The sequence below is a fragment of the Oenanthe melanoleuca genome, chromosome 5 (assembly GCF_029582105.1).
Source record: "Oenanthe melanoleuca isolate GR-GAL-2019-014 chromosome 5, OMel1.0, whole genome shotgun sequence".
In the NCBI taxonomy this organism is placed as follows: domain Eukaryota; kingdom Metazoa; phylum Chordata; class Aves; order Passeriformes; family Muscicapidae; genus Oenanthe; species Oenanthe melanoleuca.
This window is the reverse complement of record NC_079339.1, coordinates 53,989,762-54,007,835: the sequence shown is the minus strand read 5'-3', so window position 1 is coordinate 54,007,835 and position 18,074 is coordinate 53,989,762. Positions and strand designations below refer to the sequence as shown.

General features: G+C 41.5%; 1 protein-coding gene across 1 annotated transcript in view; it reads left to right on the top strand.

The window, feature by feature from the left end:
• The window catches only part of MTHFD1 (methylenetetrahydrofolate dehydrogenase, cyclohydrolase and formyltetrahydrofolate synthetase 1), a 39,887-nt gene that overhangs the window by 7,106 nt on the left and 14,707 nt on the right, over positions 1 to 18,074 (top strand). The window contains exons 2-16 of the mRNA XM_056492387.1: positions 865 to 949; positions 3,209 to 3,268; positions 3,940 to 3,993; positions 4,363 to 4,499; positions 4,621 to 4,721; positions 5,046 to 5,182; positions 6,600 to 6,711; positions 10,507 to 10,634; positions 11,281 to 11,378; positions 11,929 to 12,102; positions 12,613 to 12,749; positions 13,035 to 13,081; positions 15,335 to 15,442; positions 15,544 to 15,618; positions 17,378 to 17,480. Coding sequence (XP_056348362.1) covers positions 865 to 949; positions 3,209 to 3,268; positions 3,940 to 3,993; positions 4,363 to 4,499; positions 4,621 to 4,721; positions 5,046 to 5,182; positions 6,600 to 6,711; positions 10,507 to 10,634; positions 11,281 to 11,378; positions 11,929 to 12,102; positions 12,613 to 12,749; positions 13,035 to 13,081; positions 15,335 to 15,442; positions 15,544 to 15,618; positions 17,378 to 17,480 — 1,556 coding nt within the window. The remainder of the gene's footprint in view (positions 1 to 864; positions 950 to 3,208; positions 3,269 to 3,939; positions 3,994 to 4,362; positions 4,500 to 4,620; positions 4,722 to 5,045; positions 5,183 to 6,599; positions 6,712 to 10,506; positions 10,635 to 11,280; positions 11,379 to 11,928; positions 12,103 to 12,612; positions 12,750 to 13,034; positions 13,082 to 15,334; positions 15,443 to 15,543; positions 15,619 to 17,377; positions 17,481 to 18,074) is intronic.

Below are 18,074 nucleotides of genomic sequence, written 5' to 3'. Positions count from 1 at the left end.
AGTTCTTTCAGAATCCTGGCTGCCTGTGGTGAGGAGATGGAGCAGTTGGGCCTGGCAGCTTCCCTGGTGAATGAGCCGGAGTGGTTGACAAATTAGAGAGGAGTGGAGAGCAGGGCTGGGGAGAGGTGCTAACAGTGGCTTTTGAGCTGTCTGTGGCTAATTTCAGTGCTGGGTACTTGCTATCAAAACATTCCATGGTAAACTGGGTGTGAGTTCACATCTGAACTAGAGCAGCTAATCAGTGCTCTGTTTCAAAGTTGTGGTTTTTGCAATTGTATCCTTAAACTTGCCTTTACTGAAGAGTTGACCTGAGGTGTGTACCAGGCTTTGGCAACTTTTCCTTACATCTGTCCACCTCCCACTCTCATCTTTGGGTGCCTCCTGCTTGTTTAGTTGTTTCCCAGAATTTTACCACTGTGGATTCATAATCCTTTACCAGGACAGCTTGTGTGACAGTAATGACTGGTGCTTCTGGGATTTGGGTAATTTTTTACAGAATAGGTGGAAAGAGGATTTCCTTTTGAGAAAGGAGTTTCCATGCCAAATTTTGAACCTTGGTTTGTTTTTTTTTTACTCTTGTATCCCATGCGAGTGTGAAGAATCACAGTGTGGAGTTAAAAAAATTATTTAAATAAATTTGAATTAACTTGGTTCCAGAGTGTCTTAGTGATTTATGGACATCGGTCTTATTTGGAGATTCCTGGGAGCTGTGTACTGGAGGCATAAATACATGTTTGCCAGTCTGTCCATCTGTCACCTTTACAACTCCTGACTGTATCAGAACAACTGCATCACTGTATCAGAATTCAGCCCCATTACTAACTTCTATCTTGTATTTGTTTCTTATTTTTTTCCCTTCTACAGACAAGTGAGAGATAGACTAAAGCAGCAAGTTGTTGAGATGACTGAGAAATTTCCAGGCTTCAGACCAGGACTTGCCATTTTGCAGGTATTGTTTTCTCTAATGACAACTACAAAAAATACAAGTTGCTTTCAGTGGTAAGGGCATAGCTGATGAGCTTCATCAGATCTGCCTTGTAATTGGTAGCATCTTATTAGGACCAGTGTTCTCTGTGGGATGGTCCTTTTATGTTTTTTTTGCCAAGTATCAGGGCCCAATTTTTTTTTATTATTTTTCAGTTGTTTTATTTCTTTTTTCAGACCCTGTTCTCTGTTGGAGTGTTGTGTTTGTGAAATAGTGAAATCAAGCTGTTTGCCTATTAAGAGCAAGCAGTCCTTGTAGACTCCATTCCAAATCTCTGCACTTGAGTGAGCCCTGAAGTTTGGCAGCTTTCAGAGATGTGTTTGTACCAGAAATCCTCCACGGGATGTTTATTAAGTGATTTGGTCTGCTGTTATATCAAAACATGGAGAGAAAAGAGGGGCAGAGGAGGGGAGGGAACGCAAACAAAGCTAAAACTATCTTTGGCCAAGATGACTTTGACTGCAAAGGATGGAACAACATCCTGTTGCTGAATTGGATAACTCTCAGTAGTGAGCAAGTGTTATTCTACACAGAAAGGCTTGCAGAGGTAAAAAGCACATGTCAAGTACAGGGGTTTGACCTGTTTGGCAGAATTTTTTTCCTTTGCAGCTATAAAAAATGGAAACTTTGTGCTTAGGTCAGAAGGTGACTAGCAGTAGCAAATCATGCTACAGGAAGGAACTGTAGTCCACAGGATTGAGGTAATGTAAGTGGCTGCTTAGAGCAGTCCTTATTCAGTATTTTGGGCTTGTGCAGAGCCTTTGGTGCCTGGCTCTGGATCCCAGTGCTTGTACCACACAAAGGCCGTGCTCCTCTTAGATGCCACAAACAAATCTGTGCTTGTGTTTCTGGTTTTCCTTTCTGTTAGCTTTAAGTAGATTGTCTCTACAGAAAATTTGTCTGCAGGTGCTTTGAAGGAAGGAAGGAGGGTCTAAAAGTTTAGTAGTGCTTTGATGAAAGCTGCTGTGCTGTTGACCTCATAAACTGTCTTCAAAAATTGCTGTCTTGTGGAATTATTGGATTGTTTTCATGGTGGGTCTGTATTTAGTGCTGGATTGCCTCAGAGTCCTTTACAACCTGTTTGCTCTTTGGCTGTCTGACACTTCTGTGAGCTGCCAAACAGTCTGGGCTTGGAGTTCATCTCCTAATACTGATATTTGCAGCTGTCTGTTTTTCAGTGACAATGAGCTGTTTCTTATTTGTAGCACACCATAGGTTATGTGCTCTGTTCTTGGGAGGCATCTGGTGTCCTCCGAGCTCAAAGAATAAGTCAGTTAATCTTTATCTTTTTGTCCTCTAGTCAGTAATTCCTTATTCACAAAATGTATGTTTACTGACATCTCCTGCTTCTCTGCCCTGTATAAAGCAAACTTTTTCCTAAACCTAGCAGACTTTACAGGGGAGACAGCCCCTTTAGCTATACCTAGGGAGGAAGAGCCAACGTGTTCTGGGTGATCAGGTAATGCCATCACCTCTGCAGCTTGTAGCCTATGTGAGAACCAGGAATGGCTCCCAAGTACCAGGGAACAGGATTTCAAGAGCTTGCTTATCAGCTTTTCCTTATTTGACACCTATTTTCTTAAGGTTGGAAGGAGTATTACCTTTAACAAAACATACTGGATGATGCCAGTGGTCTCCTGAACTGCATTTGTACTGTAAACACCCAGTACTGCCAAAAACTGCAGCCATTTATTCCACTTGCTGCTTTCTCTTTGTGCATCACTTTGTTTTGTTTTTGTTTGACAGGAAAATTCTCAATGTTCAAAACAGCAGTGGAAGAAATATCTCCATCAAAGTACATGTGTACATAAAATTAAGATTCCTGGATATCAAAGATGCCCAATGTTTCTGAAAGCCTTAATCAGATAATTGAATGTTATCAGCACCTGCTGATCATGTTAATTAGTGAAGGATTGAACTTTCTCAGATCAGAAGGCAGGCAATATTTTCTGCTTTGGAGACCACTGTGTTTTTAAGGTTTTTCAACAGGTGCAAATGGTGTTTGTGCAAGAGATCAGACAACTTGTCTTTAGCTGCCTCGTACTTGAAAGAACTTTCCTGTTAGCTCCAGCTGTTTATAGCCTCTATCAGTGTGTTTTACAGTATTTCAGGAATACCTCTGTCTCCTTGATGTAGATCCAAGGAAGTTGAGGGTTAAGCCCATCTCAGCCTATGTCTGGGTCTCTATTCTGTGCTGTGATTCAACTGTCTTTTCATCCTTAGGTTGGAAATCGGGATGATTCAAACCTCTACATTAACATGAAGCTGAAGGCTGCTGCTGAGGTAATGCCTGGACTTTTAGGACTACTTTTTACCCTCCTACAGTTGGTCAGATCTGAATATGTAAAACCAGATGCAAGTCAACAGTTTTGTCTAAGCTTTGCCAAGTATTGGAGAAACCAGCGTTGGCCTGAGTTCTCAGTTGCAAGAATCTAGTGTAGGTGTGTAACTTGAGAGTCAAGTGGGGTTCTCTAGTCATAGCAGTGTGGGTTGGTGGCACTTTTTGTGTGATCATCAGAGATTACACTTGTCTGAAGTGTTATGTCTTTCCTGATCTGTGGTCTTGTCCTTATCTTCCCTGAATGTCTTGTACCTGCAGTTGCCTTGTGCCTGTCACAGGTAGGACATAACATGCTTCAACAGGGCAGGAACACAGATGAGTGCATTTTTCCCTAGGTGATACCTGGCATTTGAAGGCAGTGTGCTGTCAAGCAAAGCTGATGGTGTTAATGTCAAAAGGTGAATAGGACAGTTAAAGGACAGACTCAGTAGGCAAAGCACTGATCTTTCTTTGATATTATTTTTAAATCGTAGGACTTGAAGTTTTAGTAACAGGAGATAGACTTGGGAAATGTGACAGAATTCAGTTATGATTTAGCTGGATAGAGAAATTAGCCAGATCAATTGGATGTCAATTCATAAATCGGATGATTTGTTGTTATTCTCATTTGCAGATTGGGATCAGTGCCAACCACATAAAATTGCCAAACACAGCAACAGAAGCTGATGTAAGTAATATAGTCAGTGATGAAAAAATACATCACTTCAGTGTTGAGCTCAAGATATCTTTGCCCTGTCATTGTATAAAATAAGACTACTTGTCTATTGATACTAACTCATGAAAAAAGAATTGGAATCTGCTGAGGTGTTTTTGTGTTTTTTTTTTTTTTTAAGGAAAACTAAAAACTACAATGTAAGATTTAGAGACTTTAGGATCTATTTTTTTTTAAATAAAAATGCAAGTGGTTTATACTTTTGGGTGGAAAAATGAAATGCAAAGTTTGTGTCTTTTAATCCAGATAGGATTATGTTTTTTCCTTTGCATCAGTTGTATTTCAGTTCATCAGCCATTAGTTTTTTGGTGTTTGCTGTTGTAGGTGCTCAAGTGCATTGCCTCTTTGAATGCAGACCCAGCTGTTCATGGCTTTATAGTGCAGCTGCCGCTTGACTCCAATAAACCCATCAACACAGAAAAAATAACCAATGCTGTTGCACCTGAGAAGGATGTGGATGGGTAAACTGACTTCATCCCTGGAGAGCATGACAGCTACTCCAGAAGGAAACTTTTTTTCTTTATTTTCTCTTGAACAGTGAGGCTGGGTATCTTACTTGGCCTTTATTCTTTCAAAATACAGCTTAAGTAGCATCAATGCTGGGAAACTCTCTAGAGGGGACCTTGGAGACTGCTTTATTCCATGTACGCCAAAGGGATGCATGGAACTCATCAGGCAGACAGGTAAGGAGGTTTCCATACATTATTCATGAGTGCATAGTCTTCAATAAGAGTAGGAATTACACACATTGCAAGGCTCTGCTTCACAACTTCTGCTGAGATACCACATTTCATCTCTTCTGCCTTAGATAGTAAAAGAACTAGGTTAAAATGGTCTTTCCTCCCTCCCTCCCAGCTGCAGTTCCCTACCATACACAACAAAGCATATTATTCTGAAGTACCAGGGCTAGACTTAAACTGAGCAGGGCTCCAGAGCAGTTCGAGTTAGTGTGTACCAGGCTGCACAGTGACCTCTTCTTTGCTCTCTCCTGTCTGTCTGTGGTGCAGGTGTCCAGGTGGCAGGGAAAAGAGCCGTGGTGATCGGTCGCAGTAAGATCGTGGGCGCTCCCATGCACGACCTGCTGCTCTGGAATAATGCAACAGTCACCACGTGCCATTCCAAGACCTCCACCCTGGCTGAGGAGGTAAGGGCAGGCTGTAGTTACTTGTTCCAGGCCACAGCTTCTCCATACACATTGCTGCTCAGTGTGTTGCTGCTGTGAGTCATTAGGTCTGGGGTGTCTTTCATCTGAATTGGTTTCCAGTTCTGTTCATTGCATGGTTGTATAAATACTTCCGCTGGAATAGGATTTTGATTATTTTTGGCACTTAATTAGAAGGGTTTAATTATAACAATAAAATTACTATTTTTGTTGTCTTTGAGCAAGTGCTGCGAATTTAATCATCCCTTCCTAATCTCCATGGAGGGGTTGGCAAAACAGCATATGTTTTTGTTGTTTTGATTTTTTTTTTTTTTTTTTAACCAAAAGGACCAGTTGGTCGTCTTCTCTAATGGCTGAAAAATGTTAGGCCAAATGATTTCTCAGTTGGTTTATTTTTTTCAGTCGATGTTCTGTGACAGGGAGTTGGTACCATTTTCCTCTTCAGCAGTGAGAGTGACAGAAATAGTGTTTTGCAGTGCTGCCACCTACTTGGATTTCGTAGAGCCATCAGCACTGCCAGGCTCTGTAGGCAAGTATTAAAGCTGAAAAGGGAGTAGGAGTGTTTGAATGTAACTTGCAAAGTAGATCAGAAACACTGCAATGCTTCATGCCGTTAAGTTGCTGTTCAGTAAGACCATCATTACATTGATTAAAAATTGAAGTGCTAATACTTAATGATATCTTAAAAATAGTTTATCTCCCTTGAAGATTAAAAGAAAAAAATTCCAAGGGATAGCAGCTTCCTAAGCAAATGTGAATGAAGCAGTGCAGGAACTGACAACAAGCTTTAGTCAGAGTCTTTAACACAAGCTTCATTACTGGATCTGTCAAATTTAGTGAGCAGTCCCTGACTGAATATTAGTGGTGAAATACAGTCAGCTTCCCCTGGAGTTGTGTGTTATGCAGTCCTGGACATGAAAAGCACAAGACAGTGCTGTCACAAGTGAAGTGCTGCTTAGTTCTGTGCAGGGGTTGTTCTTGGCTGAACAAGATGAGTTCTTGCTGTCTGATGAGTGCTGGGTATATTTCTAGCACTGAATATGCAGGGATATTTGAAGGAAGAGAATATTCAGAAGGCTTTAATTTTATCTAAATGTAGCCTGTATGATCCACTTAGGAATCATGGAGGAGTTCAGAGGAGGTTGTGAAGTGTTGACTAGCAATAGTTTGGGGTAGGAGTGTGAAAATAGGCCATTATTTCTAGCTGCAGGAATTTGTCCTTGCCAAGGAGCTGGCAACTATCTTTAATTGCTGGGAGTGCCCTTCCATGCCTCCAATGGCAATGGGTGAGCACAATTTCACTGCAGCTGAAGCTGATCTAACTTGCTGCAGAAGCAACTCTGCATTTTTCCATTGCTAGTGTGATACAGTTGTTTGTTGTATTTAAATTTTTTTATAGGTTGGCAAAGCTGACATCCTGGTGGTTGCAGCTGGTAGAGCTGAAATGGTAAAAGGTGAATGGATCAAGCCTGGTGCAATCGTAATAGACTGTGGAATTAACCATGTGCCAGGTGCGTGGACAATGTGTAACACGTGGGGGTGTGTTTGTTTGTATATAAATTCATTTGCTAAGTTCATGAATACTGTTTCCTTGGTGTCTCTGGTCCACATGGACTTCTTTTTCCTGTAAGTCTGCCTTAAACAGTGATGGCAACCTTTGACAATGCCAAAGTAAAGAAAGCACTGACCTGAAGTACTCTTCTAAAGCAGATCAGTGGCAGTTTTGAGTCTGCCTTCCATGAGGCTGATGATTAATAGAAGAAAGAGGAGGCTCATGAAATATTGCAACAGAATATCCATTTAATTTGCCCCAGCTACATAGTGAAGTGTTGTCGCTGTTGTCACTTCAGAGCACAGAGCTTTGAGAGCTTTGCTGTCATTACTTCGTGGTTGGATCTGATGAAGCTGTTCCCTTTGAAGTACAGAAATGACAAGAAGTCTCTTAAAGTAGCTGTGGATTTGTTGAATCACAGCATTAACTTCTTAGCCTTGAATGGCTGTTGTCTTGAAACAAAGCAGATTGTGCAAGAGTATTGGTGACAATGGCTCAGGCATAGAATAAAGTGCTTTAACATAATGGATTTTGGTGTAAGGTTTCACTTAGCTGCTCCTTCCTTATAAAGATGCTACAGACAGTCTGGCAATTTCTGTTTTCATCTCATTTTAAATCCAAATTACAGATATTGAATGATATGGAAAATTAGTCATACTTTCTGTGCTACACCCACAAGGCTTTTAAAAGGTAGTTTTCATAATTAATCAGTCATTTTGTTGCCATTATTTAACAGAATGTAAAGAAATTTCTGTTCAGTGGTTTTGTTACTCAAAGTTGACATTAGGCTGTTTTTAAAAACATTAGTCCTCTATCTAATTAAAATTAAAAAGTCATTTGCTGTTGCTGTTTGTTGCTTGATGTTTTTGTTCCAAGCTCCCCAAACTTAGGCCATTTGCCAAAACCCACAGGGTCACTGCTGATGTGCATGAAGCAGAATGGGTTGGAGTCTCCCCAGCTGACATGTTGCATATAAAACCTCCACTGTGTTTACAATATATGATGGTATGACCTTTCTTTCAGGCTTTGCATGAACAGCATCTCTGAGGACACATCTTGTTCCTTTGCAATTTGCCTGCCTTGAGCAGTGCATTGACATCTGAGTTTCTTGTGCACCCAACCCAGTCAGTATCACATGGAATACACTTAATGGCATTGAGATTTGATAATTGAGACTTGATAGAATATCATGGAAACTGTCACATTTTGAAATGATGGATGCTACAGACTTTTTTTTTTCTTTCCTGTGGTTTTTCTGAAGCTGCTGAGTTTTTCTGACTCTTTTTCCCCTTTGATGTGTTGCGAAAAAGTTTTCAGATGAATCTTTTGGGAAATGAGTACCAGAATTGTGGGAATTGCAGTGCTACAGAAAGAATAGCAGCCAGCTTGCTGGCTTCTCCAGCTAAGTCACTGTACAGATAGAATATTGCTGCTAGCTGTGGTGGTGCTTTGAATGTGATAGGGTGAGAGCACGTACATCTTAGCACAGGTGAAAGTGCACCCAGCTAGGTGCCTCCCAGGATCAGCTGTGAGTTGCAGCTGGAGGACATGGCAATCTCTGGATATGCCTTTGGTTTGCTGGTCAGGGTACCCCATCCAGGCAGATCCCAAACTGATTTGATATATCAGGACCTAACCTCATGCAGTCTTGCCAAGCTAGGGTTAGGATGACTTATAGCCATGTAGCACCATACAAATGTTGTGCTTTTGGATGGAGGGTGGCCTGAATGCTCCAAGGCTGGCAGTTGGGGGCTGGAAGAGACACTTCAGCCACATCTAGCTTTGTGCACTGTAATGAACAGCATTTCCTCCAGGTAGACAGAGAGGAAAAACAATCTCCTGAAACCTCTGCTAGAGTAGACAAGTGCCTCTCTCCCAACTGGGTTGTATTTGTCTCTCTCCACTGCTGCAGTTGGAGGGGTGGTCCAGCAGATGCTCTGAACCTTATTCCAGGCTTTGCTACAGGAAGGGAAAACAGTGCTGATAGAGGATATTCCCAGAGATGGCAGTCCCTGGAATGACCCTTTCTGAGCCTGATGGAGGAAGCAACTCTGCTCAAAGTTCCCTGCTATGGAGTTTTGCAGCCCTTGCTAACAAGGAGCTGTGAGAGTGGAATATGAGAACAGATTTTTTGCAAAATGGTTACAGTGTCACTGATACTCCCTGTAACTAGTTTGTATTTTTTAAGAGTGGGATGATGAATATTGAAAAGGTGAAATTATTGGGAGAGATGGCAAGTATTGTGTGTAAGCTTTCTTTCAAAAGAATATTTTGCAGGTAATTGAATAGCTCCTAGGTTGTGCTCAGCAGTGCTTGGCATGAGGTGCAGATGCAGAAGCAGGGACTGGGGGATTGTTTGGCGTGTGCTCCTCTCTGTGTCTGTGGAACAGATGAGGCAGTTTGGAGTGCCAGCTTGTTTTCCTCCTTCTTGGGCCAGGATAGCTGATGAGCCTGCTTGGCGTCCTTGGAAGAAAATAAAATTACATTATTTATCGTTTTCAGCCTTAATTAAATTGGTCTCTAGGGGGGAAGGCCAGACTGGTCTGCAGTTCAGGCAGCAAACTGACAGCGGCTACATAAACATTGGTTACCAGCTGTGATGTTGTTCAAGCTCTGAGCTTTTGGGAGAAGTAGTGTTGCTTAAAACACACAGTAAAGCATCCAAGCTGCTAATTGTCAGTAACAATGCAGATAAAAAATAATGTTGGCAGGAGCTGTTTTTTTTCTGTCTTTGGTTTTAACATAATTAGCTGTTGAGGAGTTTGATTTCTCTTTCACTCTTCCCCCTCACCAGATGTATATGAAAGTTATTGATTGTGTTCTGTTCAAACATACAGTTATTGTATACAATATAATATTTCAATATAACAACATTAAAATCTATTTTCAGATTTTCATGCTGGTTAGAAGCTCCCTAGAGTCCTTTATCTGAAGTGACAATCTACCATTCCAGGAGCAACTTAAATTTTCTGATATTATGTGCTGTAATCTGTGACTTCCCTTAGATGCCTGTGCTAGTTTCCTAATTAATTTTGTCTCTTCCTCTCTTTATGGGTGAATTTAAAGGTCAGCACTGGAAAAAAGGATTGTGTCTACTTCTGAATTGTCAGGTCATGTAGTGCAGCAGGATGTAGCAAAATACATTGCCCGAGAGAAAGATTATCCTACTGACACTTTCTTAAGCCACCTGTGAAGTTTGTTTTGACAAGACTGATCTCTGTGAACTGCAGTATTTACTGGTCCATCATTAAAATAGCAGCGATAATTGAAAAGCTCAGCACTTTCTGCCTTTAGTTTCTGTAAAAGCAGGTGATTTTATTTAATAGTAAGGCCCAGATGCCTTCCAAAATGGAACAGAGCAAATATAAACCCGGGGGTTTGGAACAAGTCAGCCATGTTTCATCTCTCACCTCTTCCTGACTGTTGCTTTATATCTCATTCAAACTGCCCTGTGGGCCATGAGCCACTGAGAAAAGACTTGCATCTTCCAGGAAAGGGAGATTTGTCTGGCTGAGGGTAAATTGTGCTTAATGGGAGGATGTGTTGCATGAGCTGTTGACACTCTGCAAGTGAAGTATGATAACAGCTTCATCTTGTGATGTTGTCTAGCTTTATCTTTCTTTGCAGCTTCCTGGGTACTCAGCTTCAATCTTGTTTGCTCCAGCAGAATTAAAGACTTCAGCTTCAGTGAGTGCTGTCTCTGTTGCTGTGGTGAAATGTGATGTGTAACTTGCTTTTCTCCTTAAATCCCCAGACAGCACAAAGGCCAGTGGAAAAAGAGTTGTGGGAGATGTGGCATACAGTTCAGCAAAGGAAAAAGCTTCCTTCATCACCCCAGTTCCTGGTGGTGTTGGGCCTATGACTGTGGCCATGTTAATGCAGGTACTGAGCACACTGTGGTCATCTCCTCTGAGTTTGCTTTTGGGGGTGTTGCTGCTGACCATCAGCACACTGCCAAAGCAGCTGGTGCTCCCTTTTTGATCTTGCAAGGTCTAGTTAGGATTTGGAACTTCTAGTCCAGATAATCTGGGTTCAGTTAAGTGAGAAAGAAGATGGACTCTAAGGAAATGTTAGAACATAGGTTTCTGGTTGGTCAATTTTGGGGCTTTTTATAGGGATTTTTGAGTGTGGTCAGTCAAAACCATAAGAAATGGGCTTGTCTTACAATGCTCTATCTGTAATTCTGAAACTATCCTTAGGATGATTGGATAAAAAGGAGAGTAGCAGTATAAATCAGCTCCCTCTGTTTCCATGCTTTACTTAAGGAGCCCTCCTGGGACAGAACACCCAAAAAAATCCAGCACACTGGAATATCAGCAGAGAGATAGATATGGTGGGATTTTTTTTCTTTTTAAGAAAACAGCAAGCAGAATTTCATTTTGGATTATTAGCAAATGCTTTAATAAAAGCACTTTGGTTTAATCCCAAACTGAGACAGGTAGGAGGGGCAAAACTTTCTGGTCTCTTTGTTAACCAGTGTAGTTCATGCAGTGGTGGTTGCTTTAATGCATTAATTTGCTCATTTTAGAGCACTGTGGAGAGTGCACAGCGTTTTCTGGAGAAGTTCCAGCCTGGAAAATGGACCATCCAATACAACCAGCTTACCCTACAGATGCCTGTTCCAAGGTAATGCTTTCAAGTGAGGGCATTCTAAGTTAGTCTTCCTGAGGAAGCAGAGCTTAGCTGCAGTGATGCTGTAATATCTCTTAAGGGTGGTCTCCTTGGACTTTGACAGACTTCAGGCCAGCTAGATGGTTGCTGATTCAAGAGCTTGACAATAACTTGTAATAATTTTGGAAAATTTTCAGTCTGGCATGCCAAAACCGTAGCATGTTCAAATAGGAGTTGCTGGTGTCAAGTCCCCAAGGAGCAGCTAAAAATATGCAAAATACCTAATGGGGTCATTGCCTACAAAAGCCATTTGGGAAAACTGGGAGGTTGGGGTGAGGGGTTGTTGTTTGTTTTGGGTTTGGCCTTTCTTTTATTTTTCAAAAGGCAGCTCTGAGGATGTATGTTCTAATGTACCTGATATTGGTGGAATTGATTCCTTTAACAGGAGGGTTTAAAAATTGACTTCTAAAATATAGATTAGGTGTTTGTAGTTTATTCCATCCAAAAGCGGGGAATTTGTGAGAAGTCTTTGACTTGTAAACTCATCTTGCTCTTTTTCCTTAAGTGATATTGAAATTTCAAAGGGTTGCATGCCCAAGCCCATTGAACAAGTTGCAAAAGAAGTTGGCCTTTTTCCTGATGAGGTGGAGCTGTATGGCCAAACTAAAGCCAAGGTTCAGCTCTCAGTTCTGAAACGTCTGCAGAACCAGCCAGATGGCAAATACGTCGTTGTGACTGGGTAGGTGCTTCCTGAACTGAGACATCAATTACAAGATGAAAAGAAATTTTATTAGCATGACTTTTTGTTGAACTGCCTTTTGGTAGGGAGACTGTATGGGGTGCTCTGTTTTAGTAAATCACACTGTGAAAATCTAATGGTTTGGGAAGTAGATTGATCACTTGTGGCAACCAGTGGGAACATAGCTTAACATTTCTCTCCAGCAGATGATTTGTTTAGCTCTACAGGTCAGGGTTATGAAGGGTAGACTGGTTCCTAGCCAAACTTCTCCTGGTCTAGTAGCTTGCCTTCAGTAGAAACTAGCAAATTATTTCAGAGGAAAGTGGTCAGCAGTTACATGATAATTTGCTAATCTCTTTCCAGTTTTGAATTGATGAAGATAGCTAAAGTATGAGCCAGTTCAGAATTTGAGTTCTCATTAACTGCAATCACTGGGTGACTGTTTTATCGCTGGGACTTGATTCTCACAGTATGTGGCTGTAATTGTCTCTTCTGCTTTGTTTGCTGTAGAATAACTCCCACTCCTCTGGGAGAGGGGAAGAGCACCACCACTGTTGGCCTTGTCCAAGCCTTAGGAGCACACCTTCACCAGAATGTCTTTGCCTGTGTTCGACAGCCTTCTCAGGGGCCAACTTTTGGCATAAAAGGTATGATTGCTCTGTTGCTTGCTGTTGGTCTAAATGGACAAAAATGGCATCCAGAAATTCTGTTGCACTGTAGCTTTACATTATTTCTATTTACAAGTGCATTTATTTTAGGACGAAAGAGATTTGGGTGAGTTCTTCAGTTTTGACGTCAAGGTACTGTGTTGGGACTTAAACTCAGCTGCTCAGTGGTAGCTGCCCTTTTGGAGCCATTAAGCAAACAGATGTAATAGCACTCTGGGCTGGAGACACCTGGATTGGTGTGGTCTGACTGTTGTCTCTCTGCAGGTGGAGCTGCAGGTGGTGGCTATTGTCAAGTTATTCCCATGGAAGAGGTAATTCTTTATACCAAGCCTCATTGCAATCACAGCTCACAGACCTTGAAGAGATACTGCAGTCAGATAACTTAGAAAATGTTTGGGTTTATGACCTAGTGTAGCACTTGAAAGAACTGGGTGCTTGATTTCAGCAAAGCTTTGTTTTTTAGCAAATGACCATCCTTGTATTGTTTCAGAAGTGTGCCTTTGTGGTCAAAAAACTTCACAGAGCTAGGAATTCCCAGTTCCTCTCTTCCTTCCCCTTCTCTGCCTTGAGTTGCTGTGTACCCTGTAGCAAAGTACATCCTGTGCCTCATTTTCCCAGTGCTGAAATGAAGATGATAATGGCTTAATGCATTTTGGAAGAATATCGCATAGTTCTGTCAGCTGTGGTGGCCACTGACTCTTTCCATGAGCTATTTTGGTGTACTTGTGTTTTAGATTGCTAACATGAATTGGAAAGAGGGAATTTGGGAATCAGCAATGCCAAGACCTCAGCCTCTGGGGGGCTGGCACTGGAGCATATTTCTGGTGTGACTTGGCAACAAGTAAAATTCTGCGTCTGGAAGCAGGGAGTTGCAAAGCACGTGTAGCATGTGCTCTCTGCCTCTCTCAGCTCTCACAGTAATTGCCTGTAGAATTCTACCTTTGTTTCATGCCTTGTAGATTGACACAGGACAATTTCAGGAGGAAAAACAGAAACAATCAAAAGGGCTGTCTGCTGTAATTGATGCAGCAAGTCCATAAAAGATAAAGATATTCAGGAGGCAGAATATTGATTTAGTCATGTGCCAAGAACATGTGTGAAGGATAGACGTGACAGGAAAAATAACCTCCTCCTCTTTTGGAGTGTTAATAAGATAAGCCAAAATACCTTACTTTGTGCTGCAGTGGGAAACAGCCCCACTCTAGGTACCAAACTGGCTGGAATGACTTTTTTTAAGTATGACCCATGTGGTACAAATACACATCGTTTATGGGGGTGTTTTAGTCAATGCATGTCTGGTAAAATTAAAGTATCTGGAGTCACTAGTTACAATAATGACCTTGATACATCATTTAATAATTCTGCATGCAGCTTTTATCCTATGAAAAAAAAATAGCAAGTGAAAAATTTTTGAGTTCATACTGCAGAACAAAGGTTGTAATAATTGCCTCTTGTTGCGTGTATGCAGAATGAGGCAACATAATTAGGATTTATAACTGGTGTGTGACTAGCTGCATTCTGTTTTAGCTTTGTGGGTTTTTGAGACCACAGTAACAAGGATTCAATCAAATGATGTTGTAAGGCATTCTTATAACTTTTTCTAATATCCCCTTTTCAGCTTCTTCCTTTGCTGCTTTGCTAGAGATGAAGAGGATTGTTTTAACCACACCTTTTACTCATTTGCCATAGTCAAAGGATCATTTAGGTTGGAAAAGACCTTTAAGACCAAGTCCAACCATTCCTCCAGCACTGCCAAGCTTACCACTAAACCGTGTTCCCAGATGTCACTGCATGTTTCTGAAATATCTCCAGGGGTGGTGACCCCACCACTTCCCTGGCAGCCTGTTCCTGTGCTTGACACCCCTTTCCATGAAGAAATTTTCCCTCATACCCAATCTAGATCTTTCACCAGCTTCACAGTTAGAGTGCAGCCAGATAACTCATGTAGGCAAACCCACTCAAACTATGTTTTAATGAGATAGAACTAAGAAAACTATTAGCAGTGTCACTGTGTAGTATGTGGTCTACAAGTTCTGCCTGTGAGTCTGTGTTTGGGTGGTTACCTTAAGCAGAGCTCTGTGCAGCCACAGCTCCACTGCTAGTGCTGCACAAGGTTGCTAGTTCCAGTATAGCTCAAATTCCCTTGTGGGAGCAGCAGCCACTTCAGCTAATGTATGTGTGAAACCTGCTGTGCAAATGAGGGGGTCAGTAGGAAGGTGACGGAGGAGCAATGCAGAGCACAGTGTGCTGAGTTGGGTCTTCTAAGTGCCAGGGAGCCTGTGAGAACTGGTCTGGTGGAGGGGAAGAGAAAAAAACAAACAACTTTTTATTTGGGAGCTTTGTTTTAGAAGTTTGTGAAATGACATGAATGTGGGGGAGGCATTTTTATGTTTTAGAGAAATTCTTTCCTCTCTTCCACATACTGCGCTGAGCAATCTCTCCCCCTCCACCCTCACCCACTTTAACATTACTATTAATACTCCTCTTTCCATCTGTCTACGGTGAGTTGGAATAAATGAAAATTGCAGCAGGATGAGGTAACTGATATGTTTTATGTCCTCTAGTTTAACCTTCACCTCACTGGTGACATCCATGCCATCACTGCAGCCAACAACCTGGTCGCTGCTGCTATTGACGCCCGTATATTCCACGAGCTGACTCAGTCTGACCAGGTACAATCCTTTCTTACTCTGTATTTGATCCCAGCCCACTTTGGCCAGGCTGTTTTGGGTGTACCAGGAGTGCTGATTAACTGCTTGTTTCATTTTGCAAGGCTCTCTACAACCGTTTGGTGCCATCTGTCAATGGTGTCAGGAAGTTCTCAGACATTCAGATCCGAAGGCTACAGGTGAGCTCACTGCTTCCTCATTGGTTTCTGGTTCTGTTCCATTTACTTATCCTTTAGGTAGGCAGAGCTGTGTTACAGAAACACCTGTGTTGTCCCTTAGGTCATTTTTCTGGCATTCATTTTTTACATAAAGTGTGCAAAAGTGTGGTAATCCTTCATACAGCACAGCAAACAGATGCACCCCCAAGGGGAGGAGTTATTGATATAACTCTGTCAAATACTCTATGATTAACACAGTGGGAAGAGACAGAGATTAGTGTCCTTTATTAGTGGTGTCAGTTCAGTGTCCTTAATGCAGTTTAAGAAAAGCCCAGAATCAGTCTCTGTACCTAACACACAGTTACAGCTAGAGATTAGTGGTTCCCATGTTACAGCTGTGTAGATAATGCAGCACAGAAAAAAGCAATTTGTAAAACTCAGCAAAAAAAGAACATACATTTTTGTTGTACCCAGATTGAGAAAACAAAGAAAAATGAAAAAAGCAACCTGTTCCCTGCATGGCCAATTTCTCCTCTGCAAAAGGAAAAAAAAAAAAAAAAAGAATTCCTGGTTAGATGAGTAGCCCTGTCATTAAATGGCAGACCCTGAGCAGCCCACAGCTGCTCTGATCCTTAAAACTTAAGGGCTTGTGCAAGTTCATACCTTTGGCTTCTGCAAAAATGAGGATTAGCAGATGAATAGTTTTGTGCTGGGCTCAAACCTCGCAGCTAGGAGGACAGACTGAGCCCTGCTGAGCTCCTTCAAGGTACAAGCCTGTTTTGTAGAGTATTCAGGCTGGATCAATTGCCCATTTAGAAGTGAGGAGCAATAGTCAGACTACTTAGGAAGGTAAAACTCTGACATATTAATTGGCTATAATGTCTTAACCATTAGAGAATTCGTGGTTTGCTTCCACTGCTGAGCAAGAAATGATGTCATACTGCTTGGTGTTCCTGATGGACTGCTGAGGGAACTCTACCCTAGCCACTCTTCTGGTTATTACATGTCAAGATGTGAACAGGATGCTAATATTTTAGAAAGATGATCTCTCTGTCGTTGTTGATGTTTATTTCCGTTTCTAAATGATATGCTTGAAGAGGAAGAGAACAGATTTTTCTTCCCTGCTGTTCTTCAGGAGAAGAATACAATTTAACTGTCTAGTTAATTAAAAAAACCTTGCTCGTTCATAAATCAACTGAATCGTTTCCCTCGTGCCTGAGCTTGTGCTTGTATCAGGCTTCTTGAGATAATTCTTCTCTCAATTAAGCAACTTGGCAAACTGCCCATCCTCTCAGTGTGTTCAAGATCAGCTTTCTGGGATGCTGACAGCCTTGTGACTGAATTGTTTAATTCCTCCTTTGTGCTGCTTTAACCAGCATGCTGAAAGCAGTGGCTTTAAATATGTGTGGCTGTGTGCAGTGACCCCAGGCAAACTAATGAGAAATGGATGTAAGCATGTGAGACTAATGACAAGAACAAGGCGTGGAAGGAACTGCAGAGCTGTCTCTTACTCTTTTTGTAGGTGCCTTGCACAAAGCTTGGTGACAACCTGCCCTAATGAGCTCCATTGTTTGCCTTGCCCTTTTCCAGCTGGTCAGCAGCAAGTTCTGTCCAGTATGTGCTGATATGGATCATCTTATGCTGGAAGAAAGGGTCCCAAAAACACAGCTTCTCTTTTTTTCTGAATATGTAGCTGCTGCTGAAGCCTCAATGCTGCAATAAAAGGTTAATTGCTGTGAATCTTTTCACTACACCTCTTATTTGTCTTTTCTTCCCATAGAAACTGGGTATTAACAAAACAGATCCTATGGCTTTGACAAAGGAAGAAATAAATGCATTTGTGAGATTGGACATTGACCCAGGCACCATAACCTGGCAAAGAGGTACTAGAGACATTAAATCAAAGAAAATATGTCAAAAGAGGTATTTGCAGTTGCAGCTGAAACTATGTTTCGTGGAGAAGTGGGAAAGAGGGCAGAGCTGGTTCCTCTTTCCTTAAGTTTGGTGGGATAGCAGCTGGGATCCCATTTCTAAATGGTCTAACACAGGTGCTTGAATCTCCTCTGAATTCACAAACATTGAGTTTGCTAACGGGTGCAAGTTTGTGTTTCTGGATTTGTCAGTCACTAAAAGAGTTGAATTTGTCATTTGTAGCCAACAGCTTTTTTATCTTACTGCTCTGTGAGTAAGGAGGGGATTCTGCTCTAGGATTAAATTCAGTTTTAATCTACCCACTTGCTCTGTGGGGGTCTGACAGCAAATGAAGACCAGGTTTTTCAAAAGGATAGTTGAAGGTAAAATTATTCTCTGGTCTGGCAGATTTAATATTTCACTATCAAAATAATTTTAAAAGCAGGCTTTTTTCCTGAGTTAGGCTCCAAGAGTATTGCTTTTTCTTCCTTTCTTTTAAAATACAGTATGAAATGTATTCTCCAGAATTTGCTTCATAACCTGTAATGAGACTTGAGTAGTCTGCC